Below are 25,760 nucleotides of genomic sequence, written 5' to 3'. Positions count from 1 at the left end.
TCGCTGCTCGGCTGTACAAGGCGTGGCGCAGTCGAACGCCACCATGCAGCCCAGCCAACACACCCCGCGGAACCGTTGGCGAGATGTCTGCCTCACTTCTTCCAGGCTCCCAACTACGGGCCACACCATTCGTGTCTGGCTGCATGCTTTTATTGAGCCAAGCGATAAAAGAAATGGCACGCTAATAGCAGAGTGCACAAGGCGCGCGCTTCAGAGGACTGCGCCCTCAGCCCCTTGAGGCTCTCAGCCGTGTCCTGCGTAACCTCAGATGCAGCGACTTTCAGCTCAGCCTACCAAGGAAGCCTAGTCAACCAACGATCCCTTCAACGACCTCCCTCAAGCCGACAAGCTCCTTGTCAATCTACGATGACCCGGTATGCCTCCGCCGACTGCAACGGCTGAGGCTCGAAGAAAAGAGATCAAAGATTACCTGGCCCGCCACATCGTCAATTCGCGTAAGATCGCCGACGCGTATATCCGCTATCAGGACGTCCAGTATGCCTGGTCTGGAATCAACTGCAAAGCAACCATTTCGGGCGCGCTCCATCCCGCCACTCCGACGGAGACAGAAATCGAAGTCATTCGAAGCCAGCTGCTGAGATTCTTATCAATTCTGGTCTTTATCGATGCACACGAGTTCTTAAACGACTTCCGACTTCACTTCTTCGGCCGAAATGGAGAAGTGCTATGCTCCGATAGCTGCCTGCCTTTGGAGGACGACGATATTCCGGACTTTGGTGATTTTGCTCTCCGACAAAGGTTTCGCCACGAGCAATACCTGTTCATTCCTGTACGGACCTTCTCCTCCTTTGGTGTCGTCTCCCCGCTTACCAGTCTGCAGGAAGTTCTTTACGAAACAGCTGCAGTCAAGCAGATTGAGGATGACCGTCGGCTTCCATTTGAAGTTGTCTCGGAAGACCACATGGATGGTGCGTACGGGAGAGTAGATCGAGTCGGAATATCGCCATTTTACTTTCGGACTCGTGATAGAGACGGGACCTATTCACAGGTCAATTCAGAAGTAAGAACGATCCTTGCAGTGAACCTAGGGCCATAGGCTGACGCTTCAAGGTCAAATATGTTGCCTGCAAAAGGTTCCATCCTCAGCGAGGCTTTGCTCGTAACGATGCCAGACGGGAACTTGACAACCTACAGGTTCTCAAGGAGAGTATTACCTCACACCACAACATCCGCCTCCATCTCGCTATATTGCACCACAAGGGCGAGCACTTCATCCTCCTCCCTTGGGCGGAACATCTTGATCTCGATATCTTCCTACGCGAAGGGTATGATTTTAAGGGTACCAGAATCTACAAATTCAACCCCCGGTTTCCACGCATCGAGCAAGGAGCAATGATCAATGATATTTGCATGCAGATGCATCATCTTGCTCACGCCCTGGAGTGGCTCCACAAAGGCATCACCACGCACGGGACGCACCAAAATAGGATTCGATTCGCGCATATGGATCTCAAGCCGAACAATGTTCTAATCGACAATGACGATGGACCATCAACGGTCGGCAAGTGGGTGCTTACCGACTTCGGTATTTCTGCCTTCAAGGAAGATGACGAGTCGGACTCATCAAACTTGGTGTCAGTTCGAGATTACTATCAGACTCTCACCATCAACACGCCGCCACGAAGAGACCCTGGTGCATACCAGCCTCCAGAGGTCGAAAACACCGACAATAAATTGCACGAGAGGAGAAACAATGCTAGAGAAGGGCGGGCTGGGCGAAGAGGAGACATCTGGTCCTTTGGGTGCATATTCTCCGAAGTCCTTGCCTTCTCGTTGGGCCAAGCAGAACTCGTCAAAGAATTCCGCAGAGCGCGCAAAGGGCGATACCGCAACGACTACTTCTACGAAAAGTACTCCCACGGGACGTTGGAAGCGGATCAGACTGAGATGTCTTATCGTGTGCGACCTTGGATTATCGATTGGCTTCGCACGCTTCCGGAGAGGTATACATTCCCCAAAGATGCTATCAACTGCTGCGTCGAGACCATTCTGGATGTTCTTGACGTTGACGGATCCCGAAGACCGAAAGCGAATGAGTTATTGATCAAGATGCAACATGTCGCAAGCCATGTCAGTACCGCTAGGGCTCCAGGTGGTTATCCGCCAAACTGCCCGTTGGAGAGGCGCCCTTCCCAGCGCCCATCTCCACCGCCTTCACCAGAGATACCTCCCTCCCCAGCACCGCCCGTTCCAGTCTCAATACCGTCCATCAAGCGGATCAACACAATAGAGGAAGAGACTCTCCTAAGCTACCGTATAGCCCCAGGCCAAGGCTCACGTAGCCTGTCGCAAGCCGAATCCGTGGATCCCATGACGATTGCTTCCGCGTCAGAATCGCAACCGAAGTTACCAGAGAACATACAATCACCTACATCACGCCGGCAAGACAGCGTTGCCGATCCCCAGAGCTTCAGTCCGCCGTTACGTGGATCTGTAAACGGTCTGGGCATCAGTCATGAGCGAGAAAACTCTCTTAGTACGCCGAGTACTGCGCAAACACTCGAGTCTGGTCGGCCTACCTCTATAGCGTCACGAAAAGACTGTCATGGTGTGCTAATACATCAAGACAAACTCCGCAAGATCCACGCCCCCGTCGTAATCATTCCCAAGCACTTATCAGAGCGAAAGATCGTTTGTGTCTCCCTCTGCTCCTCTGGACGGCGCGTCGCCTATCTGACGGAGATCAAGAAGTCTCAGTTGGAGATACATTTATACGACCTGTTATTAGCGGATAGACATGAACAGCATGATGGTCGGTGGGGAGTGTTAGCGAATCCGATAGTGTTGCCCAACGGTGCAGCTTGGGCAAAGGTGGTCTTGGCAGGAGACTATCTAGTCGCTTGGGGCACAGCAACGCGCGGCGCGAAAATGGTAAGTAATTTTAATTCACTCGCTACATACTAGCTGACCACAGTCAGGTATACATTACAAATCGGATGTCTGCACAGGTCTGGACCGGATCCGAGCTTGACGGGTTGGCGTCCCTTATCACCATTGCCGTCTCCAGGAATGGTTCTCTTGCCTTCGTGTCCAGCAAGTCTATAATATACACGGTCGTGGAGTAAGTCACTTCGAAACCAATAGACAGCGCGCTATCAGCTAACGCTTTTTCAGAGGAGAGCTGATGAAAGATCCGTATTTCCGTGAAATAGTTCGAGCGAAGAACGATCATTCCTTTACACACGCCGCATTCAATGACGATGGGACGCTGTTGTACGCATGGCAATTTGGCCGCCCGGATGACTGCTTATCAGTTTTCCGCATCGGAGAGTTCGAGAAGAAGATAGTACTTCCAGCTGACTCAGAAGGAAGCTATCAATCTGTACGTCAATAGACCCAGACCAAGAAGAGTGCGCTGACATGCTCCTAGAAGCAACAAGGCAGCCCTACCGCTACCATCATTCCCTACAACACCTATCTCGGTTGCGTCATTCTAGCCCAAGGAGACGCTTTCTTCCCGGCTCAGATCCGTAGCACGCAACGCGGCGTCATTCATACGCTGCCAAAGAACATGAGCACAATTCGAAACACTGTTGCTGCATGCATTTACGGCGATCATTCACTCCTCGTTACCGAGAAAGGCCTCAGACACACGCGAATATGGGAACGTCGCATTGCTGGCGGAAGCGAGCATGTCATCGAGCCAGCCGGGAAAGACCCAGTCGCCGAACTAAAGGGCGTCGTGGACAAGGGAGCACAAATGAAGGTGGTTCCAGTACCGGGAACGGATGATTTGATGATCGTCCTATGCACGACGGATGGGAAGATCATCATGATTCCAGTGGTGGCTGAACCACGGTAACTATGACGGCGCGCTCTGGGCATAGCCTATTCATTCATCAAGGCGTTGCGGAAGGCTAATGCGTATATAACAATGTGATACCCGATCTGGCGTTTATCGTATCTTTGTATTAGTCCCGTCCTTTTCCGTTCCTTCGTGATCGGAATTAAGCAGTAATAAAACTACCCAACCTTCTCAGAGAGTGAAATCGTGGACACCCTTCTTCTCGGCCTCGTCTGCCACGGCCACCGGAACGCCTTCCGCTTCAGCTTCGCATCCATATACAAAATGAGAACGTATATCGCAGCGGTAACCAGGATCAATGGAATCCAGGACACGATGAAGATCCAGAAATCCGGCGAGATCTCTAGCCGCTTGGAGTCCTGGTTGAACAGGAAGAAGTTCATTCCGAAGAGTGTCTGCGAGGGGCGTTAACTGGCGATGCTTAGAAGGGGAAATCGTCAACGTACTGCGATGAAGCTGCCAGGCAGATATACAGCAGACACGAAGGTTATGATTTTAACGGTGGCGCTGTCATCAACCGTGTCTTCGGTGAGCAGCTTGAGTCCCTCGGTTAGGTCCCGTAGCTCGGTATCGATCTTCGCGGCTTCGAGCTGGTTGTGCAGCGTCAAGGTGTAGCCGACGAGATCGATCAGGTTCTGCACCCGCCCCTTCAACACATCCGCGCTCTCGATGTACCCCTGCATCTTCGACTTGTGGGCGTCGAGCTCATCTAGGCTTTTGAGCAACTCGATCTGCGTTTGCGAAAGGCGCGTAAGTAGATCGAGGTTGCCGGCGCAGCAGGCGCGCGAGAAGAGGACGAAGTCGTTCGTGTTGCGTAGCCGCTGGACGCGGAGGAAGCTGGAGACTGGTTCGGCGTGCTGCGGCTTTACGACCATGGCGGGGTTGTTTTCTTCGGCGAAGCGCTCGCCCAGGTAGCGGAAGTACCAGCGCCACTTGTCGAAGTAGCAGGCGAAGAGCCAGGTGTGCAGGAGGAAGGGATTGCTGCAGAGGTCTCTCCGTGTCGTGGCATCTCCGTCGAGTGCGGATATCACGGTCTCGAGGCCGGGCTCGCGAACTGGATGGAGGAGGATGAAGACATCCGGGCCTCCGTTTGGGGAGTGGTGATGGTATATGCCCGTATGGCGAAGTGACCAGGGATTGTTGCCGCCCCGTTGGTTTTCCTCGACGTAGCGTATTTGGTAGGAAAGGTGGGAGTCTCCGGATTGTTTGGTGTATATGGTCGCATTGTTACTGCTTCCCTCCGCTATGTTTGGATCCTGTCCAAAGGAGGACACCACGTTTGCAAAGTCTTGATGCACGGCGTATCTGTCGAAGATCTGCTCTAGCAGATCTGTGGTGATGTCCAATGGGGCCACTGTTCTTCTTGAATATATCGATCTTTCCGAATCCTTTAGCAAAAATATTTCCAAGGCTTCGAGAGACATACATGATGCGTATTCTGGTCTTGTCATGTGGCTTGGCAGCGAGTGCGGTTTGCGCTTCTTTGGATGAAGTACATGGCGTGGATCGGTATTGGCCTGCGCTACATTAGCACCCGTCCCCAGCAATGCCTTCTCTGCTAATTGATATTACCTTCTGAGACATCAGTTATCCGGATATTTACCGCATCACTTCCATCCTTCAACAGGGCTCTCGACTTTGGATACGTCCAAGGCCATTCGCGAGGCTGAGTGCTTTGATTCGGCATATCGGTCATGCGCTGTTCGTACAGTACGTAGCGAGATAACGAAATTCGCGCTTCACATGCAACCCACGCGGTCACCTTTATCTGAGATCCGCATCGGTCGATGCCACAGGCAGGAAAATAATGTCAGAGTGCTGCGGTCGGGAATGAAGCCTACAAGGCTGGATTTCCGAGCTGCCTTGGTGTCCCCACTCGCGGAGGTCACGCAGCCAGCAGCACAGCCAACCTTGGACGTTCCGTGGCACATATGCAGGCGCACACCCTCAGCCGCACAGCCTTCTTTGAAGAAATGAGCAAATGGTATTTGATAAGACAGCCGTACAAGCCCGCTTTGACCGGTAATCCTCCAGAGCCGCATCCGCATCCACCGATCGCCCTGCCTACTAATCTTTCTTCTGCTTCGATTCGATTTCGTCGATTAACCGCCTGGAATGAATAAGCATTGGCTGCCACGCTGTCAAGACAGTAATCCTACAGTATCTCTTCCTGCTCTGAGTTAGCATGATGCTACATTAGTAGAGTTGGGATACGCGGCGTACTTCGTCTACCTTTTCCGGAGCTTCAAATGTCCACCGATCGCAGACGTGCTGCTCCATTAAATCAGCCAACCTCGTTGCGAACCATCTTCATTGCCAAAGCGTACCTCGATATTGTAGTCGTAATCCGGGTAGTCTTTGCCAAATTTCTCCTTCAGAAAGTCCTCCAGAAGCTCCGCGAGCGGGATGTAGCGCGAGTGCGCCGGCTCGATAACGTTGAGAACCATCGCGCGATATGTCGTATGCAAGGGCGTTCTCAGATGCCGCGAGCAGCTCGGCCCAGCCTACTTATCTGCCTCGCTACATCGCCCGCCGCCGCCGCAGCGTCTACGACGCACAAAGCTGGAGCACCAGAGGCCCCCATTGGGAAGGCCTCCCACACCCCAAGCGAGACCAGACATTGGCACCGCAGCCGAGGGTACCTCAGCCTCGTTCAGTTGCCTTCTTTCAGGGCAGCCCGGTGTCGAATAAATGACCGGGCTGCGCCGCGGATCGCGTGTGCCTGATGCAACGTCCCGTCTGACTGACATTGGATCTGTTTGAGTGCGGTCGAATTCGGGTTTGAAACATGACGGAGCGACGCCATCGAGACCTCAAGTGAGTGCTGATCTGCCGAACGGTTGGCTGGGTAGTGACGCGAGCGCTAACGGGAATAGGCAGAATCTTCGCGGTTGGCAGATCCTAGTACGCAAGCAACTCCCCTTCCATGTCCTCCCAACGGCTATCCATACAACCCTTGACATGTACTGATCTCTGTGGCCGTCTTTTATAGTTCGTTGTCATCACTGCTGTGATAGGGGCAGGCATTTTCAGCAATGGAGGCTCTGCCATCGAAATCGCTGGCCCAGGAGGCGCCCTTCTTTCCCTTGTCATTATGGGTAAGCAGGCGTTTTCTCATTGCCAACTGAACCCCGGTCTATCTATCACATACTGACCTAGCCCCTTGATCAGGCGTCATTGCAATCTGTGTTTCCGAAGGGTTGAGCGAACTCACGCAGCTTTTCCCCGCGCCAAATGCCATCGTCGAATATGTCCGCGCTTTCATCGATGAGGACTTGGGATGGGTCATCGGCATTGCCTACTGGTAAGAACCGTTCTGCTATCTTGAAGAGCTGTTACCTAAGCTGTGGCAGGTTCACATACTCCTCCATCTTTGCCGCGCAGAACCTCACAGCCGCAAATCTCGCCGTGTATTGGGGCCTTACCCGGGTATGGCAGATCATCATATTCTACTTTGTCACGCCAGGCATCATGGTAGGCATCAATCTTGTCGGCGTTGGTACCTTTGGCTGGATCGAGGCTGTTGGTGGATGCCTCAAGATAGCGCTCGTCATTGGGACAACTATCGTCTTGTATGTGATGGCGGCAGACAGTAAGTCATGTCTATTTTCTCTCCTGCCAAATTCAGAAGAAGCTAATCAAACTTGTAGTGGGTTACTGGTCTAAAGATGGACGTAAGCTTTTCAAGTGTCGTGAAGGATCCATGTACATACTAATCGGTCCAGCGATCCAAGACGGATTCGTATACAACCCGCAATTCATAAGCAACGAGTACCGCGCTTTATGGTACGTTAAGCCTCATATATACTACTTCATCTCGCATCTAATAAGACAACCCCAACAGCTACGTCATCCCCATAGTAGCCTTCGGCTTCCTAGGCATAGAAACAGTAGCCGTCACAGCGTTCGAAGCGCGCTCCTCAAAGTCGCTCCGTTTCCCATCCCAAATCATAGCCTACCTTACCTTGGCCCTGTACTTCCTTTGCATGCTCGGCCAGTGTTTGAACATTTCCTACACGTCGGATCACCTCCCTCCTATCTACGGCGGCATAGGCGACAGCGCCACAAACACTAATGAGCCCGTAAACCCGGCTTCGGATAGTGCGGCCGTCGTCGCGCTCTGGGACTGGGGGAAGAAGGGCCTCGCAGGTTTCCTCAATGGCGCCACCATTTTTAGCGTGCTCTCTGCGAGCAACACCTCTCTCTACGTCGCATCCCGAACGCTGTATGGCCTTGCATTGGACGTGCCTACGACGTCGTGGCTGGGAAGGCATCTGCACAGCTTCTCGCTCGTTGTGCCGCAGACGGGTGTCCCGGCTCGTGCTCTGATCTTCTCGGCTTTGGCGTTCATCTGGCTGCCGTTTCTGAACTTGAGGAAGGGCTATGCCGTGCAATATGTGAGCCACCCTCTTCCTAAGGTTACTCGACTCCGCTAACTTGCTTGCTGTTAGCTTATTACAATCATTCGCATATCGTCAAGCGTAAGCTGCCTCATCTGCTGGGCAGCCCTCTCCCTCGCATACCTCCGATACTATCTCTGGTTCGTCAAATCTCCCCCAAACCGGTTGCCAAATACTCCTGCTAACACTATGCAGGCTAAAGAAATGCGACGAACACCTCGCCGACGACTACGAGCAATTCAAGCGCGGCGTAAAGACCTACAAGCCCTTCACCCTTCTCAGCTTCGCGCAACCACTCCCAGCCATCACCGCAGTCGCAGGCTGCCTCGTCGTCCTCGCCTTCTGCAGCGCAACTTGGTGGGACACGCCCGTCACGTTTTCGAAAGTCGCCATTGGCTACGCTGCTGTAAGTCCGTTTTCTTCCCTCATTCCCCACACCCTTTCATCCCATATCCGCCGATACCCCCTCCTCGGTCGCGACCTAACATATCTATGTCCAGCCCATAATCCTCCTCTCCCTCTTCATCATCTTCAAGCTCATCAACCGGCGCCAGTGGGTCCGCACAAGCAGCGACTTCGCCGTGCTCTCGCAGACGCTCGACCGCCTGAAGTGGTACAAGCCGGACGAGGTGTCGCCGCAGGAGAACCACGAGGAGGCTACGCGCGTATTGAGCCCGCCGCTGGCATCGCCGTTTCCGGAGATGTCGGAGGAGCGGTTGTCGCCGAAGACGGGGGCCGTGGTAACGGGGTTTGGTCCTGGGTAGGATCTGTAACTTGCGATTTTGAGAAGTATGTTTGGGAAGGTGCTGGAGGGAGTGAACAGGTCTATTTAAAGTCTGAGTTGAGCGTTAGTACACCTGTATTTTATGGGGCTTTGAGAATCGGCCATTCCAGTAACCTCTAAAGAAAGGCGGCTCTATGCCGTCCCCTCATCGCCGGGTAGAACCGACTCAGTTCAGACCAGTCTCAAGCCCTCACAGCAGCCAACTAGCACAGTGACCATCTATCATTCGTCAGCGTATGCCCCACAGCGCAAATGTGCATGCTCCGTGAGCTACGATCACAACTAGATGATGGCCTCTACTACAGCGATGACCACTCTACCTACGACGACTGCTACTGCAAATCAGACCTACAGTTCCACAGCCCTCTCATTCCTTTGCAGCTGCGTGGTTTCGAGATGCACCAACAACGGGTGGACTGGACGTCTCGAGCCCCACGAGCCCTGCACGCCGCTGCGTACTGTACGGACGCTACGCCGACGGAGACGCAGCAAACTACAGAGGAAACCACGGTGCAAACTACTCAGACGTTAGCTGAGCAAATTCACGGGCGCGGTTACAGCTCTACCAGCCACCGTTACGGCCACGATGGGGGCCGAGGTCACCATTCCGAGCACTGCTTCTACATTGTCCCATAAGTACCCTATTCAAATATGGTTGCTCCCTTGCTGGTAAGAACCCAGACGTCTCCCCTATTCTCTTAACTAACGTCCCTCCAGTGGATCAGCTCACGAGCACTTCCTCGACGGCGAGCACAGATAGCAAAAGTGCAAGCACCTTATTAAAGCCAGTGGCTCCCTCTCAGACTACAGTTTCCGAGGATGTCCAGACAAGACCATCTGAACGGGACGCTGGTCGAAGTGATGATTTTAATCGCGCGGATCGGATGGCGCTGGGGGTAGGATTTGAGAGTGGTACTTCTGTCGCAGCATTGGTCACTCTATTCGTTCGGCGGTACCCTAGAACGAGGAATAATGCTAATGTGGCCCAGGACGAGGATGAGGAAGGCCTCCGTGCTTCAGATAATTAAATTGGACCTATTCCGCCTACGTTTAGTACAGAAGGTCTGCCGGTTCATACATACAGTTCCGTATACTATGTCCCAGCCTCGTATAATCAACCACATAACCACCACTCGTCCTTCCGCTCAGTCCCAGTCTGCCATTGGCAATAGAGCTTTCGCCTACTGCCAATCCAACTAGAGAAGATTGCTCAAATATCACATTATCCTCCCCACAAGCTCTTCTCCCTTGAACTATTCACATCTTGGGAGCGCAGACTCATCCCCCCTTCCGCGGGGCAATCGGCGTAGCGACGGGCGCACGCGTCGTCCCAACCGCCTTCTTGCGCAGGTGGTAGTTCTCCATGATCTTGCGGACCTGAGCTAAGCTCTGCTCTCTACCAGCACTAGCTTTGGCGCTTTCAAGGGTGTACGGTGGCGATATGAGAACGGCGTCATTAACGACGATCTGGGTGTCGGCCCACCGGGTTGGAAGACTACACAGTCTACGGTCAGCTCCCAAACCAAAAGCAGAACGAAGGGTAGCACTCACGTCCTTGAGATAGCATCAAAGATCTCCTGGGCCTCCTTGGTGACTCCCTTGCCCTTCTGCGCGTCCTTCTTCTTCATCTCCCGTATCGTCTGCTCCTCCCTGGCCTTTATCGCATCCAAGTCTACCTTGGAGATGCTCGGCAGCGCGCCATCGAAGCCGGGTCCTGACTCGGGGACGCGCTCGCCGGGGCCGATCAGCTCGAAGCTGAGTATGTGTGCGAAGGGGATGATGTGGTAGTCGCCGGGCTGGCTGGAGAGGGGCGCGGAGGGGTTCGGCGGGGCGGGCGCAGTGTTGATGGCAATGGCGTTGGTGATGTTGCAGGTGGTAAAGAGGGTGCCTTCGAGCACATTGTTGTGGGGGGCACAAGTGATTTTGATGCTGCCGCTCGTCAGTCTGAAATCCATCTAGAATATCTTCTGCCGCGGCGCAAGGCCGATGGAGAGAGAGCGCGCCAGCAAGGAGAGACGTACCGCGCGCCAACGGCCTTGTACAGCATAGAGTCCCCGTCAATTACGTCCTTGCTCGGGCCAACCTTGGGCGTCGCGATCTTGCCCGCGATGCTCTGGCGCTTGCCGTCCGCCATGATGGCCGTCGCCGTGTCACTCGAAGCCGCGTGCTGTCGTGTGCCGGTGCAGCAGCGTGGCTCAGTTAGGGTCTGGTCTACTCGTCCGTGTCCCTAAGCTCGCGACGCTCGCCAAAGACTCCCGAAGCCCAACGCCGGAGTCATGCAAGCAGAAAGAAGCAAGGCAAAGGAGCGACAAGAAGAAGAGCAACACGCACAGCACGCGACCAAACGGGGACGAGGACGGGGAGGTGGAAAGGAACGCGCAGACGAGGGCGGCGCGGCGCTGGGCGGATGCAGTGGGAGAGTTCAAGCCTTGGGGAAGCTTCCGGGGGCTTGCTGCCGGTGCCGGGCCGATCACGTTTCGACGCTTCGTTTCGCCAAGCTATTCCCACAGTCAGTACGAACTTTCTGAGCGCGAGACTGCAAAGCGCTGCCAAATTGACGCGTTCTTCTTTCAAATTTGTCTCGTGGAAATTGTGAGTCTTATGGAGTCGGCAGCGACTACACAATAAGGACGGCGCTAGCGGCCGACTAGCGGCTCCGCGAGATTCAACGTCACTTCACTCACAGTTCAGACGGGGAGCATGCTTGACAACAATTCGACTTTTACTCTAGACAGGGGCAGTCTTGTTTATTCATATATGCAGACTTTTGCACGCAAATACCGGGCAGCGAACCGCTGCCGTTCAATGCACCTCAAGCTACCTAGGTATTCCACCCCTTATGCGTTGTATGTCGAGGCGGAAACGTTTCCTCCCCTTCCGGTCCAGTTGACGTGGATGTCCTTGCCCTCGGGATAGTCTGCGCTCGCGTATTCTGGCTTGACGCGGAAGGTGTGGGCACCGAAGTAGTCGCGCTGCGCCTGCAGGAGGTTGGCGGGCAGGTCCTTGGCGCGGTAGCCGTCGTAGAAGCTCAGAGCGGTGCTGAACGCAGGAGTGGGAATGCCCCAGAGCGCGCCTTTGGAGACAACGCTGCACAATGTCAGTAGCCGCACTTCAGATTTTTACGCCTGTACCCACTCTCTCCACCCAGCTTGCGCCTTGTGGATGGCCTTGTTGAAGAAGTCGTCGAACAGGAGGTTCTCGAGGTCGGGGTTGGCACGGTAGCTGGCCAAATGTGAGTAAGTGCTTTTCCAGCTAGCTGGTCTGAAGCTTACGCCTTGGTGATGTCCTTGAGGAAGACAGATCGGATAATGCAGCCACCACGCCACATCAGCGCGATTTCGGGCTTGTTCAACTTCCAGTGGTACTCCTTGGCAGCCTGTCTGCTCGTTAGTACCTGCTCCAGCTGTTGGCACAGTCGACGTACGTTTTGGATCAGCATGAAACCTTGAGCATATGAGATGATCTTGGACGCATACAGAGCCTGCTCGAGGTTGTCGATGAACTGCTTCCTGTCGCCTGAGAAGCTTGGGGTCGGTCCATCGAGGACCTTTGCAGCGCGGCCACGCTCGGCCTTCAGCGAACTCAAGCAGCGCGCGAAGACAGCCTCTCCAATCAAAGTGACGGGCATGCCGAGATCTAGGGCGTTGATGGCGGTCCACTTGCCGGTACCCTTCTGGCCAGCAGAGTCAAGGATCTTCTCTACGATCGGCATACCATCCTTTTCGTCGTTCTTGTACATGATGTCGCGGGTGATCTCAATGAGGAAGGAGTCCAGGACGCCCTTGTTCCATTCGGCCAAGACGTCACCGATCTCCTTGTCCTTCATGCCAAGGCCGCGCTTCATGATGTCGTATGCCTGGGGACTGTAAGCTACAATACCCTGTCGTTGGTGGCCGTCCCTCTTACCTCGCAAATCAGCTGCATGTCACCATATTCGATACCGTTGTGGACCATCTTGACGTAGTGGCCAGCACCCTCATCTCCGACCCACTGACAACAGGCCTCGCCATCGGACTTGGCGGAGATGGACTGGAGCACGTCCTATACTCCTGTTAGAGTTTATTCCTTGCAACTGCTCAGAAATCCCACCTTGATGTATGGCCACGCCTCCTCGTTGCCACCGGGCATGATACTAGGGCCGTATCGAGCACCCTCCTCTCCTCCGGACACGCCGGTGCCGACGAAGCGGATGCCCTTAGACGCCAAATATTTCGTTCGGCGGTTCGTGTCGGGGTAGTGGGAGTTGCCGCCGTCGATGATGATGTCGCCCTCCTCGACGCCGCCCTCGTTGAGCAGCAGCTCGATGAAGTCGTCGACGGGCTTACCGGCCATGACGAGCATCATCATACGTCGCGGCTTCTTGAGCTTCTGCACAAACTCCTTGATAGAGTGAGCGCCGACGATGGACTTGCCCTTGGCCTCTGCACTGCGTCAGCTTCAATTCACGCTTTCTTGCCGGAGTAGACGGTACCATCGTTCAAGAATCGGTCGACCTTGGAAACGCTGCCAGCTGGGTTAGTTTACGTCGCGTCTGGTGGGGCTGCCGGCGGCATACGTTCGGTTGAATGCTATGACCTGCGGCTCGAGTTAGACTCTGCACGGAGTATCCCTCTCTGTAGATAGGGCGCGTACTGTGAATCCATGGTCGGCGCTACATCGAGTTAGCTCTGCTGCTTATGAGACAGGTCGCAGGTTGAGTAATGGCTTACGCATTGAGGATCAAGTTCTGGCCCATGACCTAGCCATTGCGAGTGAGTACGAGTTCGGTTTCCGCTGGGCGAGGGGTGCGGATGGACTTACAGCCAGGCCGATGAGGCCGAAGTCGCCAACAGCTTCAGTCATGGTGGGGGACGTTGAGCAGGATCAGCAGTGTGTGCAGTGTGGAGCGGATGGCGGGGGAGTGCTGCAGCGACCTGGGCGCGCAACGAGAAGAGGCAATTGAGGGTGGTGATGAAGTTAAGACGATGGGCTGACGCAGTGGGGGTTGTATGCAGATAAGTAGTTTTCCTGCCTTTCCGACCGGAAGAGTTTGGAGTCTGGTGGTGGTAGCGTCTGCGTGGGGCGGGGCGCTCTGCATCAATGAGAGCGCGGCGGCTCGATGAGGACGAGCACGTCCCGTAATTGACCCCTACCGGTTCTTTCTAATCCACCTGATAATCCACGGAGAAGGCTTCGGCCGCGGCAATAGCGCAGCTGCAGAGCACTCCGCCGCCAGTATGATCTACCTGACTTTGCTTTCCCGCCGTGCTGCACCTCCGGCGTGCTCCCGCGGACATGGCATTTCGCTGCTCCAACGGCCGTCCTTGCCGTGCCCCGCCCTCCCATCGTATCATGCCCAGGTGGCGTAAGGCTGGTGCCATCACGTGCCGTGGCTCCGCACCGCCGCCTCTTTTCTCCGGCCCGGGCGCGGACGACTGCAGGCTGCCAAGACCAGCCCTCTCCCACCGCCGCCGCCCAACATATTGCACCATCAACAATTCACGCAGGCGCAGTCCGGTAATTGCACTCTCTGTCGGCCCGCCAACCCACAGTTCAAAGCCCGACGAGGCGGTTTATCCGCGACCTGCCTCAAAACGCTACAGCAAAGACTTGGCACCGCCTGAGGTCGGTCAGTCAGCGGCCTCGTCAGCGCCCCGTGGCCAGCATCCTCTGCGCGAACAGGTGCGGCATTAACCACTATTCGACATCGCTGCACAGCCTCTCCCCATTCACCCCGCGGCCGAAGCTCTTGGATACCCGCCTCATATCGACCCCGGTGAACAAACACGACTCCCGCACACGTCACGACGTCACCACCTCGATCAACGACCCCAACACCAGCCATCTGGTTAAGTCTCCACCTCGCCAAAAGAAGGACACCTGTACTGACCCCCAGACCGAACTCGAGATGAGCAACAAAGACCTTCAGCCACATCCCTCGCTGCCTGCGCGTCCCCCGCCGTCGTCCTACTCGGCGCCGCCCGTACGCAATAACGCAGGCGGGCGAGGAGGGTTTGGAGGCAACGCTGCCGCCTTTGGTGGCTTCGCTCCGCGGTCCGTGGTCGCTCAGGCTCCTGCGCAGGTCTCTACTGCCCCGACCATGTACTCCCAGCCGACTGTGAGCGCTCCTTATCAACCTACCGCTTACCCGAGCAGCGATGCTTACTACAATGCCTATCAAGCCTATGGCACATCAACACCAGCAGCTGCTTTTGCTGCCCCCACGCCAGTGAGCCGGGGCTTTGGCACTTATGATCCGGAAGAGGAGGCCAGGATCGCCGAGTGGAATAGCGCCTACACCAGGGAGGATGCGAGCGGCAAAAAAGGAGGCAATGCGAATACTACTACCCGCGCCGAGGTGAACGCGACTCCCGATGCTGCGGCAGGTTCGCCAGGGACTACCAAGCAAAAGACCGTTGTTCGCGAAGGGGGAGGAAAGGCGTGGGAAGATCCCTCACTCCTCGAGTGGGATCCGCTTCACCCGCGATTGTTCATTGGGAACCTCGCAGGTGAAGTGACGGATGACTCGCTCCTCAAAGCTTTCTCTAAGTATCCTTCCGTGTCCAAAGCACGCGTCGTCCGCGACAAGCGGACCACGAAGAGCAAGAGCTACGGTTTCGTGAGCTTCGCGAATACTGATGATTACTTCCGCGCTGCCAAGGAGATGCAGGGGAAATATATCGGGAGCCACCCCGTACTCATCAAGCGAGCCACGTCCGAAGTCAAAGCGACCACGAAGCGCGACGACAAGCATGGCAAGCACGGAAGGCACAATAACAACAAGAAACCCGGTGGCGGCAACAACGCCGCCGGAGCTGGGGCGGTCCCGTTTATGAGCAGCGGTGTACAGAAGAAAGGCAAATCCGGCGGCCCGAGGGTTCTTGGATGAATGGCGAGGCTAGACCGTGGATTCTTAGCTGAGGCACTTCAGGATTTGTGTTACACAGTGAAGAGGGAGGGTACGTCTGTGCGCTGGAAGGGACGACCTAGATGACCAAGTACGGGCACGATGGAGTGATCCGTAAGTCTGCATGTATCGGACCGGGCAAACCGGTGAAGACTCGTCGCGCCCTGTAGTAAATGCCAGGTGAATCGGCGAGAGATCTTGGGGAGTGCTTAGGAAGGCGGGTGGATGCAGTGTGCGGCCCATAGTTGACGTTGGGATTCTTAGAAGCGCTATAATAAAGGCTTGAAACCTACCATGGACCTGCCTTGTGCTCCTCAGCCCTTGGGTAGACCGCGTTCACTGTGCACACATAACCATCTGAGTGCGCTGATGCTAGACGCTGGATTGTGTCACGTGAAAATCTGCGCCCCAGTCTTGGCTGATCGTGTTCGCGCTTCAACGCGACCGAAAGATTCAAGACAACCACCTCCGATTCACCGCACCCGCCAACCCCGCATCTCTCAACACCTCCCACCGCGGTGCCGCTGTCGCCCCACAACAATCACCATGTACGGCATGAATCAAGCCTACAACATGGCCGACCCGAGTGCGCAGGTGCCCAATAATCTGGTAAGCGCGAGCATACCGCAGCTTCACGGCATTCATAGCTAACCCAGCAGCTTCCGCACGTCCACTTGGTGTCAAACTACAGGTATCCGACTATGCCATCGCTTCTTCCCGCGCATGCGCTCGAGTACCTCAGCAAGGGTCCTTCGATCGTGAAAGACGCCGCCGCCGTCGCCTGGACCTACTTCCCGTCCCCGCCTCCAGATGGCACTGTGCTGTTGACATGGCAGTCACCGCGCATGGGAACCCACTTTGCCTCCGACGGCATGGTATGGGCGGACCCGGAAGTAGCATTCGAAATGAATATGAAAGGCTATGTAGGTGGTTCCAGCTTCAGGAGCCCTCCAGGAGACTAACACCTTCCAGCAACTCCAAGTCCTCGTCCACAAGAGCGGGTACCAGTACCCACACGAACCAATCGCAACCCACGCGCGCTACCGGTATCGCATCACCGGCGGGCCCGGCGTATACGACCCCAATCTGTGGATTATACACTATACCATGGCCGAGCCGAGTGTGAGGATACCCGCAAGTCAAATTCCGATATCGAGGGAAGCGCAGGCTCAGATGGCCATGCGTACTCAGCTTCAAGCCGCTGGTCCGTTGATGCGCAAGGAGTTCATGCTCCACGACAGCGCAAACTGGCCCAAGGTGGAATTCGGACAAGGTGCAGCTAGGGGTCCGTCGCCCTATGTCAACCCAATGCAGCCGGGCCGACCTTACACTGGGCAACCACCGCCTCCTAAACGGCAGCGCCTGCCAACCCAGCAGCCATCACGTCAGCCTATTCCCGGTACTATGCACGCTGATTCGTCTCTCGAAGAGGAGGAAAATGCGACGCAGGACTCCTTCGACTTCATGACGCCCCGCGAGATCAGCCTGTCACGGTACAAGCAACATCATGAATGGATGGAGGAAATATTTGCGTCTCCGCATGAAATCCAGAAGATAAAGCCGATCGATCTGGGACTAGGTTTGATGGGTGAATTGGCGCCCCTCACGGCCGACATTCTTGACGCCCCTTCGGGAACTGCCCCAATAGACACCAATGGGGAAGCCAACAAAAATTACAAGGTCAAAGACTATTCCAAGCTGCAACCCGAGCAACTCAAGGAGTTTGAGACGCGGGTCTCGGCATATATGGCAAAAGAGCAGGCTGAGATAGACAGAATGATGGCCGCCCATGCCAAGAAGATGGCTGATTTGAAGAAATCACGGACATATATCAAAGCGGAGCGCCGTTTGCGAGATCTGCCACGCCCAGCGCACGTTTCGGATGCTGATGAGGGCACGGAACCGTTAGATGCAGTTGTGCGCGATCTGGAGAAGTCACTCGGCGTAGAGTTCGACACAAAGAAGCTCGTGGTTTGTGTTGACAAGGGAGGCTTCATCGAAGCCCAGCAGCCTCAGCCTCAACAACCCCAGGTCAATGGCAACGGGACGGCACGGTCCGACACGAATAGCGGATCCAACGGGTTAGGTCAAGACGCCATGGAGGGCGACAATACTGCAGCAAGCCTTCTGGACCAATTTGGCTCAGGTTCTCTAACAGGAACACCTGGAGCGAATCTATCCGTCCCTCAGATGTCACAGCCCCCAAGCCAGTCGCAGTCAATGGTAGCTACCCCTAGCGCCCCAATGGGTGATGCAGCCCAGCCTTCTTCTTTTGAAGAACAGGCCGCCAACCTCGATCCAACGGATGCCGGAGCCGATCTTCTTGATCTGGATGTGGAAATGTCAGGCATGACCAACGCGGACGGAAAAGGCGGTGACGCGGACTGGGTAGTAGTCGACAATCAGGGTTCTCCCAGTGCACAGCAAGCCGGCGCCACCAACGCACATCCTACAAGCAGCGCTGGCGCGCTGGCGGGCATTATACCAACGTCGGGCGCGGATGCTGAGCCGAGTGGTATATTTGACACTGCAGATTTCAGTTTCGATAACCTGGACACGGCCGGGGATGCGCTGGCGGACTACACCAACGTTGGCGACGACAGCATAGGGCTTGATCTCATGGACGACTCAGCATTCGGCGACGCTTTCCACGGCACGGAAACGCATCATGGGGAGACAGGGGATGGCGATAACGCTTAGACTCATTCTCTCTTTCTTTTCGTTCAATTGCTATGAATTCGGATTTTGGAGTTTTGTGATCTCTGGTGGACTAGGACCAGCTTGCTATTACGCAAAGGCGTCTTGGACAGACCAGTAGCTGTCGGACGGCTATCTAGGTAATTGTACGATCATGTTTCCTCACCCTTCTATTCATAAGGGGATTCTTCGGCTTCCGAGTTTGTGATCGTGTCGCCGGGATACCTTCATAGCTATAGCAATAGTACAGCAACCTTGGATTCTTCAATCCCCGCGCTAGGTACAGTCTCCCCCACCTATCGAGGCTGGAGCCGGGGACTCCCCATGTACGCTGCAACACGGCTCAGTGCAAGCTAAGTGCTACACAAACTTTTCGTTGCCAGACACAGCTAATCGCGCATCTGTAGTTTCCGTTCTCACCCACCCGACGACTAGTGGAGCCGTGAATACCCTCAGGCGGAGGTATCCATTGTTCGAACTGTAACTTCTTCTATGATGAGCTGAGAAAGTCCGCACGGCACCTGCATCTCTTTTTCTCTTCGTTTCTCTTCGCACCACCCTTGCGTTACGTCTCAATATGAATCCTGTGGAGCCTCACGTGCGAACGCTCGATCCACCGCCCAGGCAAGGCTGTCATGGCTGAGGTTCTAGCCGACGTGTTGAACGTGCGATGTTACATTTCCGCCTTTGGATGCGTATGCCTTGCAACCTTCCCTGCAGGGCGTCCGTGGCTTGCTGCATTGGCCGATCGTGGTCTGTTGTGGAACTGTGGTGGTCAATATAGTAGTCTGAGTTACTACACGACGGGATATCGCCCTCCTGCCAATTGCGAAAGTTGCTCAAAAGCTTCCACGTCGACATGGAGTCCGGTGAGAACAGTGCTGGCGGAATAACATCGATGGCTACTACGGACAGAGGTTGGTGATGCTTCTTATTGTGCCGGGATTGACGAATCGCAGGTAAGAGCTCTGTACCTTGCTGTGACACGACCTTCCGTCGAACTTCTTCGCCTTGCACAACATCTCCTTACGAACCACTTCACCGCCATAACGTCACTTGCATGTCTCGCAGCTACAGTGTGCGTTGATATCCGCGCCTCAGCCCCGTGCTGCGTGGGCGTAAGCCCCCAGAACGAACCACTCGCGATGCACGACAGCTCACCTCGGAAATGTGGTACGCTGTGCCACATGCACGCCACGCCGCCGGAGCATTGGCCTTCAACCAAGTGGAGCCTCACGGTTCTCCTCATATCTCATCCATTGGGATACTGTCGACCGCCAAACAGGAGCTTCCCAGGAACAAAGTGTTCTAGCAACGACTGCACGTTGTCTAGACTAGCGCAGGCACACGAAAGTGTGGCCATTTCGATTCTACGCCACGAGCGCCATCACAATAACCGATGACCAACGGTATTGTACCCCGTGCTGTCCCTAGACGAGGCAAGCTGAGGGGCTCTGATGCTTGCATCTGCAGGCCCCTGGGACAGTTAACGCTGCACTGCCTGGCTCGGATCCGTTGTCAAAAGATGGCTGGCGACTATGAGTTGCGCTCACTGATCCGGCGGCGTCTTTCGTGTCCATTAGGAACTTCCTTGTACATTTACTCTGGCTTTCCCCATCTTCTTGCTCTCTGGCATCGGTTTCCTATTCCCAGCATCTGCTCCCGGACTATCGCATCATTCAAGTACACTTAAGGGGCGCACTACTCAGGAGAAAGAAGGGCCAATCGACTCTAGAGACCCTTAATGGCCCACTACGAGTCGCTCTGGGTACTCAAGGTCCTCCTCTTCAGTATCTTCTGCACAATTGCAATATGCGTCCCAACCGCTTCCAAACAAGGTCTTCGCGAAGGTGAAGATGTATCTAATATCGGCAAACGACAAGGCGGCGTGTTCTCGGTACTTGGTGTCGCTGGGTTGGGGGACGGCACACCACACCCACGCTTAGAGATTCGACAGCTGGAGAAGAATCCCGATCAATGGAATATCTACTTGCTAGGGCTGCGCAGGCTGCAGAATATCACCCAGAGTGATAAGCTTTCCTACTATCAAATTGCTGGTGAGTGTAGTTTCTGAGATAGGGACTTTACATTTCACGTCTCCCTTCGGCACGAATCATTGACCAAGCGAGTGTAATGCTCGAACCATCACGTTTGCTTTGGCCACTGTTACTGATTATGTTTTTGTTTTACTAACGCTATTTTTGTAGGCATACACGGACGCCCTTACATAGCTTGGGACGGCGTACAGGGTGACCCAAAGGGAGGAGGTGGGTATTGTCAACATGGAAGCAATATCTTTCCCACGTGGCATCGGCCATATCTTGCCCTATTCGAGGTGAGCATGAACCACGACGTAGAAATACCACTCCACTGATCCTTGCCTAGGAAGTCTTATACCTCAATACCCGCCAGGCTATCTCCGAGTTTCCTAGCGGAAAGCTAAAGGATCGATACAACAATGCTCTGTCGACCTTCAGAATGCCCTACTGGGACTGGGCTGCTGTTCCTCCAGCAGGCCAAGGATCCTTTCCTTTGAGCGTACAGCGACCCACAGTTGACGTTGTCCTGCACAACGGAACCTCGACCATTGCGAATCCTCTGTTCTCGTATCGATTCCATCCGATACCCGTCAGCGACTTCGTACGTTTCAGCATATAGGAGGAAGCTAGAACAAGCTGACAAGCTACAGGCACCCGGGGCCTGGAGCACCTGGCCTTCAACGATGCGAGACCCAAGTTCGTACGACGAGAACGCAGCAAGCCGGAACGATATCGTCGCGCGGGACCTCGAAGGGATTCGAGTAAATCTCCAGTCCCGAGTGTACAACCTGCTTGCGCTGCAACACGACTACTTCAATATTAGCAACGACCAACGACCGGGTGAGAATATCGAGAGCATCCACGATACGATCCATAACTTTGTGGGGAGTGGTGGCCATATGATGGACCCTGCATATGCGGCCTTTGACCCAGTGTTCTGGCTACATCACGCGTGAGTTGAAACTTTACCACAGTAAAGCATGTCGAGGACAGGCGTTGATCAAGCCCGCAGCAACGTCGACCGACTGGTCGCCATCTGGCAAGCCCTAAATCCTAACAGCTACGTAACACCAAACAGTAATCCATACGCAACCTTCACCACGCCCATCAACTCTATCGCAGACGCAAACACGCGTAAGTGCCTCCTCCCCTCCCCATCCCCCTAACCAACCCACCCCTTCTAACCTCAACCTCTCCCGCAAAACAGCCCTCCACCCCTTCCACAAAGACGACTCCGGAAACTTCTGGACATCCGAGACAATCCGCGCCCACACCATCTTCGGCTACACGTATCCCGAGCTCCTCGGCCTCATCAACAGCACCTCCGCCGTAGTCAGCACCGTGAACTCGCTGTACGGTCCGAACGCCATGCCGCCTTCCAAACGCAGCCTCGACGCACGCGCGATCGCTGGAGCGCCTAGCTTCACCGGCGAGCGCCAATACATCGCCAGCGTCAAAGTCCGCAAGTTCGGCCTCGACGGCTCCTTCAACGTCTACGTATTCCTCGGCGACGGCGCACCCGACGCTATGCCGCGCACCTGGGCAGAGGACGCGAGCTTCATCGGCGTGACGGGTATGTTCGCTCAAACGGGCTCCGTGGCGACGGAGATGGCGCAGCAAGAAGCCAACGGCGAAGTCCCACTCACCGCTGCCCTCGAAGCTAAGGTGCGGAGCGGAGAACTGCAGAGCCTGGAGGAGGACGTGGTAGCTGCGTATCTCAGGGCGAATCTGAAGTGGAAGATCTCAAAGGTGTGTACACTTCTATAAACAACGCCCCGCCGCCGCCCAGAAACTCGGCTTTTCCTAGGCGTCCGCTAACACGCTGTAGACGGACGGCCAAGTTATCAGCATCGACGATGCACTGGGCTTTCAAATCTCGGTGCTCTGGACGGAGATTCAGCCTGCGCAATCGGTGAATGAGTTTCCGACTATGAAGGGCGATTACCAGGTCTTGGTGGGTGCGACTGATGGGAGGACGGGAGGGTTCCAGAGCGGCGATATCTTGTAGTTAGGCTGCGTTTGATGGTGTAGTCATCAATTCGCTCGACCTCGTCATAAAGCAGACGCGAGCATACTACATACACAGTACCAGCAAAAATGACGCCATATTCTAAACTCCACAGGCAGAAGGGGTAGCGTTTGATGGTGATTGCGTATATCTAATACTTACGTATGCGCGCATTCACATAAGTACTTCCCTCAATTGCGTTCTTAACCATCAATCAGGGGAGGCAACTCAGCCGGGACACGCAACCTCCACAAACAAAACTCCACGCGGAACCCCCAAAAAGCGCAGTAGACGAGCAAAAGAAAAAACGCGTCGACGTCGACCAGATTCGAACTGGTGCTCCCGAAGGAACAAGGTTCCTAGTCTTGCTCAATAACCACTCCGCCAGATTCGGTAATAAGTTTTCCCCGCCCGTCTCTATCCTGTCCTTCTTTCAGAAATGGACTAGCGTTTATCAAGAAGAGACCTGAAGACATCCGGATACGTTTGCGCTGTAACGTAAGAAGCCTACTCGCCGGGCAAATCCAGCAGTCGGATCTGTTGACCGTAACAATTCCGCCTCCTGCGAGAGCGACAGCGATGTTGTATTTGAGATACGTATCCAGGACATTCGACATGTGGAGTTTGTCCAGCGCTCCGGGAGGCCATTCGCCAAGCAGCTTTTCGAACGAATAGGCCAACGTCAAGTCGCAGAGCTGGCTCGCAGAATTTTCTGCTTTATGCACAGGCTCATGCTGACACCGTCGTGATTGTATACCGCGGAAATTTTTTGCCTGCATAATGGCTGCGGCGCAAGGATCGACTAATCGAGACCACTTCCCCGCTCGCGCACGTGTCATGAGGAAGTAGACCTCGTCTTCAGAAGGGAATAGGATGGCATCGACTTCAACTTCGTGGCCATCGAGCTCTGGCCCGATGTCACGCGGCCCCCCGGCGTGGCGTGGCGCATCATCAATCTCTATGGCCTCCGTGGGACGCGTCTTAATGACAGCGAACACATCATCAAGGACCTGGTAATCTGACCTGCACCTGGGTTGCTTTGCCGTAGAAACGCATAGCCGGCCTGGAACTGGCACGAAGCCGAACGATCCCAGATGGCTGACTTCTCTGGAGAGATCAACCCATGGTGCGACCACAGCAAGGTCGCCGTACTGGATGGCAATCGTCATTGAGTTATCGGCTGGGAGAACGCCATTTCCGTGGCGGCGAGCTTGCGCGTTGGAGTAACGACGTCCAAGGTAGACAGAGGACGCCACTTCGAACCAAGTCTGCCACACAACCTGAGACTTCCGCACAATGTCCAGTAAAACGTGCTCCACGGAGTAAATATCAGAGCCTACTGCTGGGGAGGACATTTCTTCAGACCCAGATGCGCTATCAGCACCGAACGCATCTGCAATACTGTGGCCCAGGAGGGAGAGAACCGCACCATAGGCGTAGAACTTTCGACAACCAGGCTGCAGGGGGGTAACGCCCCTTTTCTGTATACAATTCATACAGCGGCACTGCACTTCTGCCTCCGCGAGTAGATCGGCCAGACCCGGAAAGCATCGCCAGACAGAAGATTGTCGAGCATCAATTGCTTTATCCGTATTTTCAGACAATCCAGACAGATTCTTGAGCCACTCTGCAACTTCGATGAATCCTTCTGGAGACCATATCTGAACAGCGTCTTCTGGCGTCCAATCTTTAGGAAGGCCTGGGCCCCAAGGATTCTGCAAAATTGCAGGAGATCTCTTCAGCAGATCGGTCATGAGCGTGTGATGGTTGTCGCTTGCTCCCCTCCGGTCCAAGTTTATTTTGTACACGATCCACGATGCAGCCTGCGGGCATGGTTCAACGCGCAAGCTGCACAACCATCGAGCCAAATCCAACGCCACCTTTCGAATGTGGGAATTTATCGCGCTCATTTTCTGAGAGGGAGTGCTTTGCCCGTCTTCAAAACCGTAAAGCGCTCTCCTGGCTCGCGATGCACTTCCCAGCGTGGGGGATGGTTTGGAGCTCCCCACAAAGAACTCGTGCCAGTGGCCTGCAATGTTCTCTGCCATTTCAAACTGTCTTCGCTCGTCACGGTCATTGTTATTGGCGCATTGACTGTTATCACCACATCGAACTCCAACTCGCAGTTCTATCTCTTGTTCTTCATGCCCTTGCCTCGTTTCATAGACAATCTCTCCGCCAACTACTACCCGGAAGAGGCCGCTGAAATGGTAAAGCAGCCACAGCGACAGGTTACCCAGCATGTAGCGGCTTGTAATAATTACATGAGGCCCTCTACGTGGGTTTTTTAATCGAGCCAGCGCTTCAACTAGGTCTTCGGAGTCGAGATGATGGCCGACAGGACATATTCTCCGGAGTTTGTCGGGAAGCGGCAGTGACTCTTTCTTAGAGTTGACAATGTTGAGCCAAATACTCGACGTTATCTTCTTGACGACGGGCATCATGCGGAGGTATGTAGGATCGGACCAGAAGTTGGAGCGGGGCGTGGGTCTGTTGCCCTCTCTTTCGTCATATATGCGCACTATGAGGGCCGTCATTGCATATGCAATGAATTTCTCATCATGGAACTGGTAAAAACTCGTTATCGTGGATGTAATCCACCGGAGACTGTGGTCCAGCACCAGGAAGCGTCCCAAGGATCCGGAAGAGATGGACTTGAACGGCTCCAATATGGACTTGGGCAGGGCTTCAATTCCCTCCATTACCCCTGAGCAGAAGGCCAAACCCGCCATATTTGGATGAGCTAGGTCCTTCGCGCGACTCAAGCAGTGCCCTAAGTCCTCTTGATTGACACGCTCCGTGCCAAGCCAGTACATGAACTTCGACGCGGCTTGGATGGCGCCATTCGGAGAATTGGCGATTTCGGCGATAGTTTGGAGTAGATCGATGCTTCTTGCGCCCACATCTAATCCTCGAGTGACGAGATCGAGCCGCTGACTGCCCGACCCGGTAGATGGAAGCGCCATTGCAGCGTAATAGAAGAGTGCTCACACCCAGCGGGTGTCAGAGCAGAGGAATTCTGAAAGGAAGGATACCTACGAGCTGGAAGCAGCAGCGTTGTGAATTTTAGGTACGTGGGAGAGAGATACCGGTCAACGGCCCTGCAAGTGAGGGCGTAAT

At 54.8% G+C, this 25,760-nt stretch overlaps 10 protein-coding genes and 1 pseudogene across 11 annotated transcripts; 5 read left to right on the top strand and 6 right to left on the bottom strand.

Moving 5' to 3' along the window:
* The first annotated feature begins 281 nt into the window (after positions 1–281).
* BU26DRAFT_85850 (kinase-like protein) lies at positions 282–4,224 on the top strand. The gene is made up of 6 exons (XM_033836414.1): positions 282–790; positions 842–1,021; positions 1,072–2,892; positions 2,940–3,082; positions 3,136–3,343; positions 3,392–4,224. Exons 1-6 carry the CDS (start codon positions 377–379, stop codon positions 3,821–3,823), a joined length of 3,198 nt encoding a protein of 1,065 aa, XP_033679770.1. The 5' UTR covers positions 282–376; the 3' UTR covers positions 3,824–4,224.
* BU26DRAFT_522534 (uncharacterized protein) lies at positions 3,824–5,936 on the bottom strand. The gene is made up of 4 exons (XM_033829810.1): positions 5,399–5,936; positions 5,253–5,343; positions 4,273–5,203; positions 3,824–4,221 (listed from the first exon to the last, which is right to left on the bottom strand). The coding sequence occupies exons 1-4, from the start codon at positions 5,511–5,513 to the stop codon at positions 3,985–3,987; spliced, it is 1,374 nt and encodes a 457-aa protein (XP_033679769.1). The 5' UTR covers positions 5,514–5,936; the 3' UTR covers positions 3,824–3,984.
* On the bottom strand, positions 5,894–6,273 carry BU26DRAFT_568764 (uncharacterized protein; the record flags this gene model as incomplete). The annotated part of the gene is made up of 4 exons (XM_033833802.1): positions 5,894–5,936; positions 5,986–5,996; positions 6,050–6,097; positions 6,154–6,273. 4 exons carry the CDS (start codon positions 6,271–6,273, stop codon positions 5,894–5,896), a joined length of 222 nt encoding a protein of 73 aa, XP_033679768.1.
* A 171-nt stretch (positions 6,274–6,444) lies between these two features.
* BU26DRAFT_85854 (amino acid transporter) lies at positions 6,445–9,126 on the top strand. Its single transcript, XM_033836415.1, has 11 exons — positions 6,445–6,643; positions 6,703–6,730; positions 6,819–6,924; positions 6,998–7,130; positions 7,180–7,418; positions 7,477–7,500; positions 7,552–7,612; positions 7,671–8,223; positions 8,278–8,366; positions 8,422–8,632; positions 8,781–9,126. Exons 1-11 carry the CDS (start codon positions 6,615–6,617, stop codon positions 8,988–8,990), a joined length of 1,683 nt encoding a protein of 560 aa, XP_033679767.1. The 5' UTR covers positions 6,445–6,614; the 3' UTR covers positions 8,991–9,126.
* Positions 9,127–10,288: 1,162 nt separating this feature from the next.
* Positions 10,289–11,144, bottom strand: BU26DRAFT_434564 (uncharacterized protein; the record flags this gene model as incomplete). Its single annotated transcript, XM_033824082.1, has 3 exons — positions 10,289–10,505; positions 10,562–10,939; positions 11,032–11,144. 3 exons carry the CDS (start codon positions 11,142–11,144, stop codon positions 10,289–10,291), a joined length of 708 nt encoding a protein of 235 aa, XP_033679766.1.
* A 585-nt stretch (positions 11,145–11,729) lies between these two features.
* On the bottom strand, positions 11,730–13,864 carry BU26DRAFT_542676 (decarboxylating 6-phosphogluconate dehydrogenase). The gene is made up of 11 exons (XM_033831666.1): positions 13,811–13,864; positions 13,720–13,748; positions 13,643–13,661; positions 13,566–13,585; positions 13,482–13,513; positions 13,100–13,431; positions 12,917–13,051; positions 12,435–12,866; positions 12,283–12,386; positions 12,146–12,232; positions 11,730–12,097 (listed from the first exon to the last, which is right to left on the bottom strand). The coding sequence occupies exons 1-11, from the start codon at positions 13,850–13,852 to the stop codon at positions 11,848–11,850; spliced, it is 1,482 nt and encodes a 493-aa protein (XP_033679765.1). The 5' UTR covers positions 13,853–13,864; the 3' UTR covers positions 11,730–11,847.
* Positions 13,865–14,897: 1,033 nt separating this feature from the next.
* On the top strand, positions 14,898–15,878 carry BU26DRAFT_434066 (RNA-binding domain-containing protein; the record flags this gene model as incomplete). The annotated part of the gene is made up of 1 exon (XM_033824056.1): positions 14,898–15,878. The coding sequence occupies one exon, from the start codon at positions 14,898–14,900 to the stop codon at positions 15,876–15,878; it is 981 nt and encodes a 326-aa protein (XP_033679764.1).
* Positions 15,879–16,362: 484 nt separating this feature from the next.
* BU26DRAFT_463513 (DUF1750-domain-containing protein) lies at positions 16,363–18,851 on the top strand. The gene is made up of 3 exons (XM_033825130.1): positions 16,363–16,505; positions 16,556–16,819; positions 16,869–18,851. The coding sequence occupies exons 1-3, from the start codon at positions 16,443–16,445 to the stop codon at positions 18,594–18,596; spliced, it is 2,055 nt and encodes a 684-aa protein (XP_033679763.1). The 5' UTR covers positions 16,363–16,442; the 3' UTR covers positions 18,597–18,851.
* Positions 18,852–20,337: 1,486 nt separating this feature from the next.
* Positions 20,338–22,645, top strand: BU26DRAFT_542673 (Di-copper centre-containing protein; the record flags this gene model as incomplete). The annotated part of the gene is made up of 8 exons (XM_033831665.1): positions 20,338–20,443; positions 20,540–20,650; positions 20,801–20,928; positions 20,979–21,233; positions 21,283–21,584; positions 21,645–21,766; positions 21,840–22,381; positions 22,461–22,645. 8 exons carry the CDS (start codon positions 20,338–20,340, stop codon positions 22,638–22,640), a joined length of 1,746 nt encoding a protein of 581 aa, XP_033679762.1. The 3' UTR covers positions 22,641–22,645.
* A 90-nt stretch (positions 22,646–22,735) lies between these two features.
* BU26DRAFT_522528 (uncharacterized protein) lies at positions 22,736–25,660 on the bottom strand. Its single transcript, XM_033829809.1, has one exon. It carries the CDS (start codon positions 25,604–25,606, stop codon positions 23,000–23,002), a length of 2,607 nt encoding a protein of 868 aa, XP_033679761.1. The 5' UTR covers positions 25,607–25,660; the 3' UTR covers positions 22,736–22,999.
* BU26DRAFT_t47 lies at positions 22,957–23,030 on the bottom strand (annotated as a pseudogene). The gene has a single exon. The product of its transcript is annotated as a tRNA-OTHER (tRNA).
* Positions 25,661–25,760: the final 100 nt, after the last annotated feature.

The sequence above is a fragment of the Trematosphaeria pertusa genome (genome assembly GCF_010094035.1).
Source record: "Trematosphaeria pertusa strain CBS 122368 unplaced genomic scaffold BU26scaffold_14, whole genome shotgun sequence".
Classification (NCBI taxonomy): domain Eukaryota; kingdom Fungi; phylum Ascomycota; class Dothideomycetes; order Pleosporales; family Trematosphaeriaceae; genus Trematosphaeria; species Trematosphaeria pertusa.
The sequence above is the reverse complement of the archived record's forward strand: the minus strand, read 5'-3'. Positions and strand labels throughout refer to the sequence as shown.

Excerpts from the sequence above, each read along its gene's own strand:
- BU26DRAFT_85850 (XM_033836414.1), top strand. The coding sequence starts at position 377 with ATGCCTCCGCCGACTGCAACGGCTGAGGCTCGAAGAAAAGAGATCAAA. Across the intron at positions 2,893-2,939 it reads CAACGCGCGGCGCGAAAATG|GTATACATTACAAATCGGAT; the intron begins GTAAGTAATTTT and ends GACCACAGTCAG. Across the intron at positions 3,083-3,135 it reads ATAATATACACGGTCGTGGA|AGGAGAGCTGATGAAAGATC; the intron begins GTAAGTCACTTC and ends ACGCTTTTTCAG.
- BU26DRAFT_522534 (XM_033829810.1), bottom strand. The coding sequence starts at position 5,513 with ATGCCGAATCAAAGCACTCAGCCTCGCGAATGGCCTTGGACGTATCCA. Across the intron at positions 5,344-5,398 it reads GATAACTGATGTCTCAGAAG|GCCAATACCGATCCACGCCA; the intron begins GTAATATCAATT and ends AATGTAGCGCAG. Across the intron at positions 4,222-4,272 it reads TGCCTGGCAGCTTCATCGCA|ACACTCTTCGGAATGAACTT; the intron begins GTACGTTGACGA and ends CGCCCCTCGCAG.
- BU26DRAFT_85854 (XM_033836415.1), top strand. The coding sequence starts at position 6,615 with ATGACGGAGCGACGCCATCGAGACCTCAA. Across the intron at positions 7,419-7,476 it reads GTATGTGATGGCGGCAGACA|TGGGTTACTGGTCTAAAGAT; the intron begins GTAAGTCATGTC and ends TCAAACTTGTAG. Across the intron at positions 8,224-8,277 it reads AGGGCTATGCCGTGCAATAT|CTTATTACAATCATTCGCAT; the intron begins GTGAGCCACCCT and ends GCTTGCTGTTAG.
- BU26DRAFT_542676 (XM_033831666.1), bottom strand. The coding sequence starts at position 13,852 with ATGACTGAAGCTGTTGGCGACTTCGGCCTCATCGGCCTGGCT. Across the intron at positions 13,749-13,810 it reads TCGGCCTCATCGGCCTGGCT|GTCATGGGCCAGAACTTGAT; the intron begins GTAAGTCCATCC and ends CGCAATGGCTAG. Across the intron at positions 13,514-13,565 it reads GTCATAGCATTCAACCGAAC|CGTTTCCAAGGTCGACCGAT; the intron begins GTATGCCGCCGG and ends CCCAGCTGGCAG.
- BU26DRAFT_463513 (XM_033825130.1), top strand. The coding sequence starts at position 16,443 with ATGTACGGCATGAATCAAGCCTACAACATGGCCGACCCGAGTGCGCAG. Across the intron at positions 16,506-16,555 it reads CGCAGGTGCCCAATAATCTG|CTTCCGCACGTCCACTTGGT; the intron begins GTAAGCGCGAGC and ends CTAACCCAGCAG. Across the intron at positions 16,820-16,868 it reads AAATGAATATGAAAGGCTAT|CAACTCCAAGTCCTCGTCCA; the intron begins GTAGGTGGTTCC and ends AACACCTTCCAG.
- BU26DRAFT_522528 (XM_033829809.1), bottom strand. The coding sequence starts at position 25,606 with ATGGCGCTTCCATCTACCGGGTCGGGCAGTCAGCGGCTCGATCTCGTC.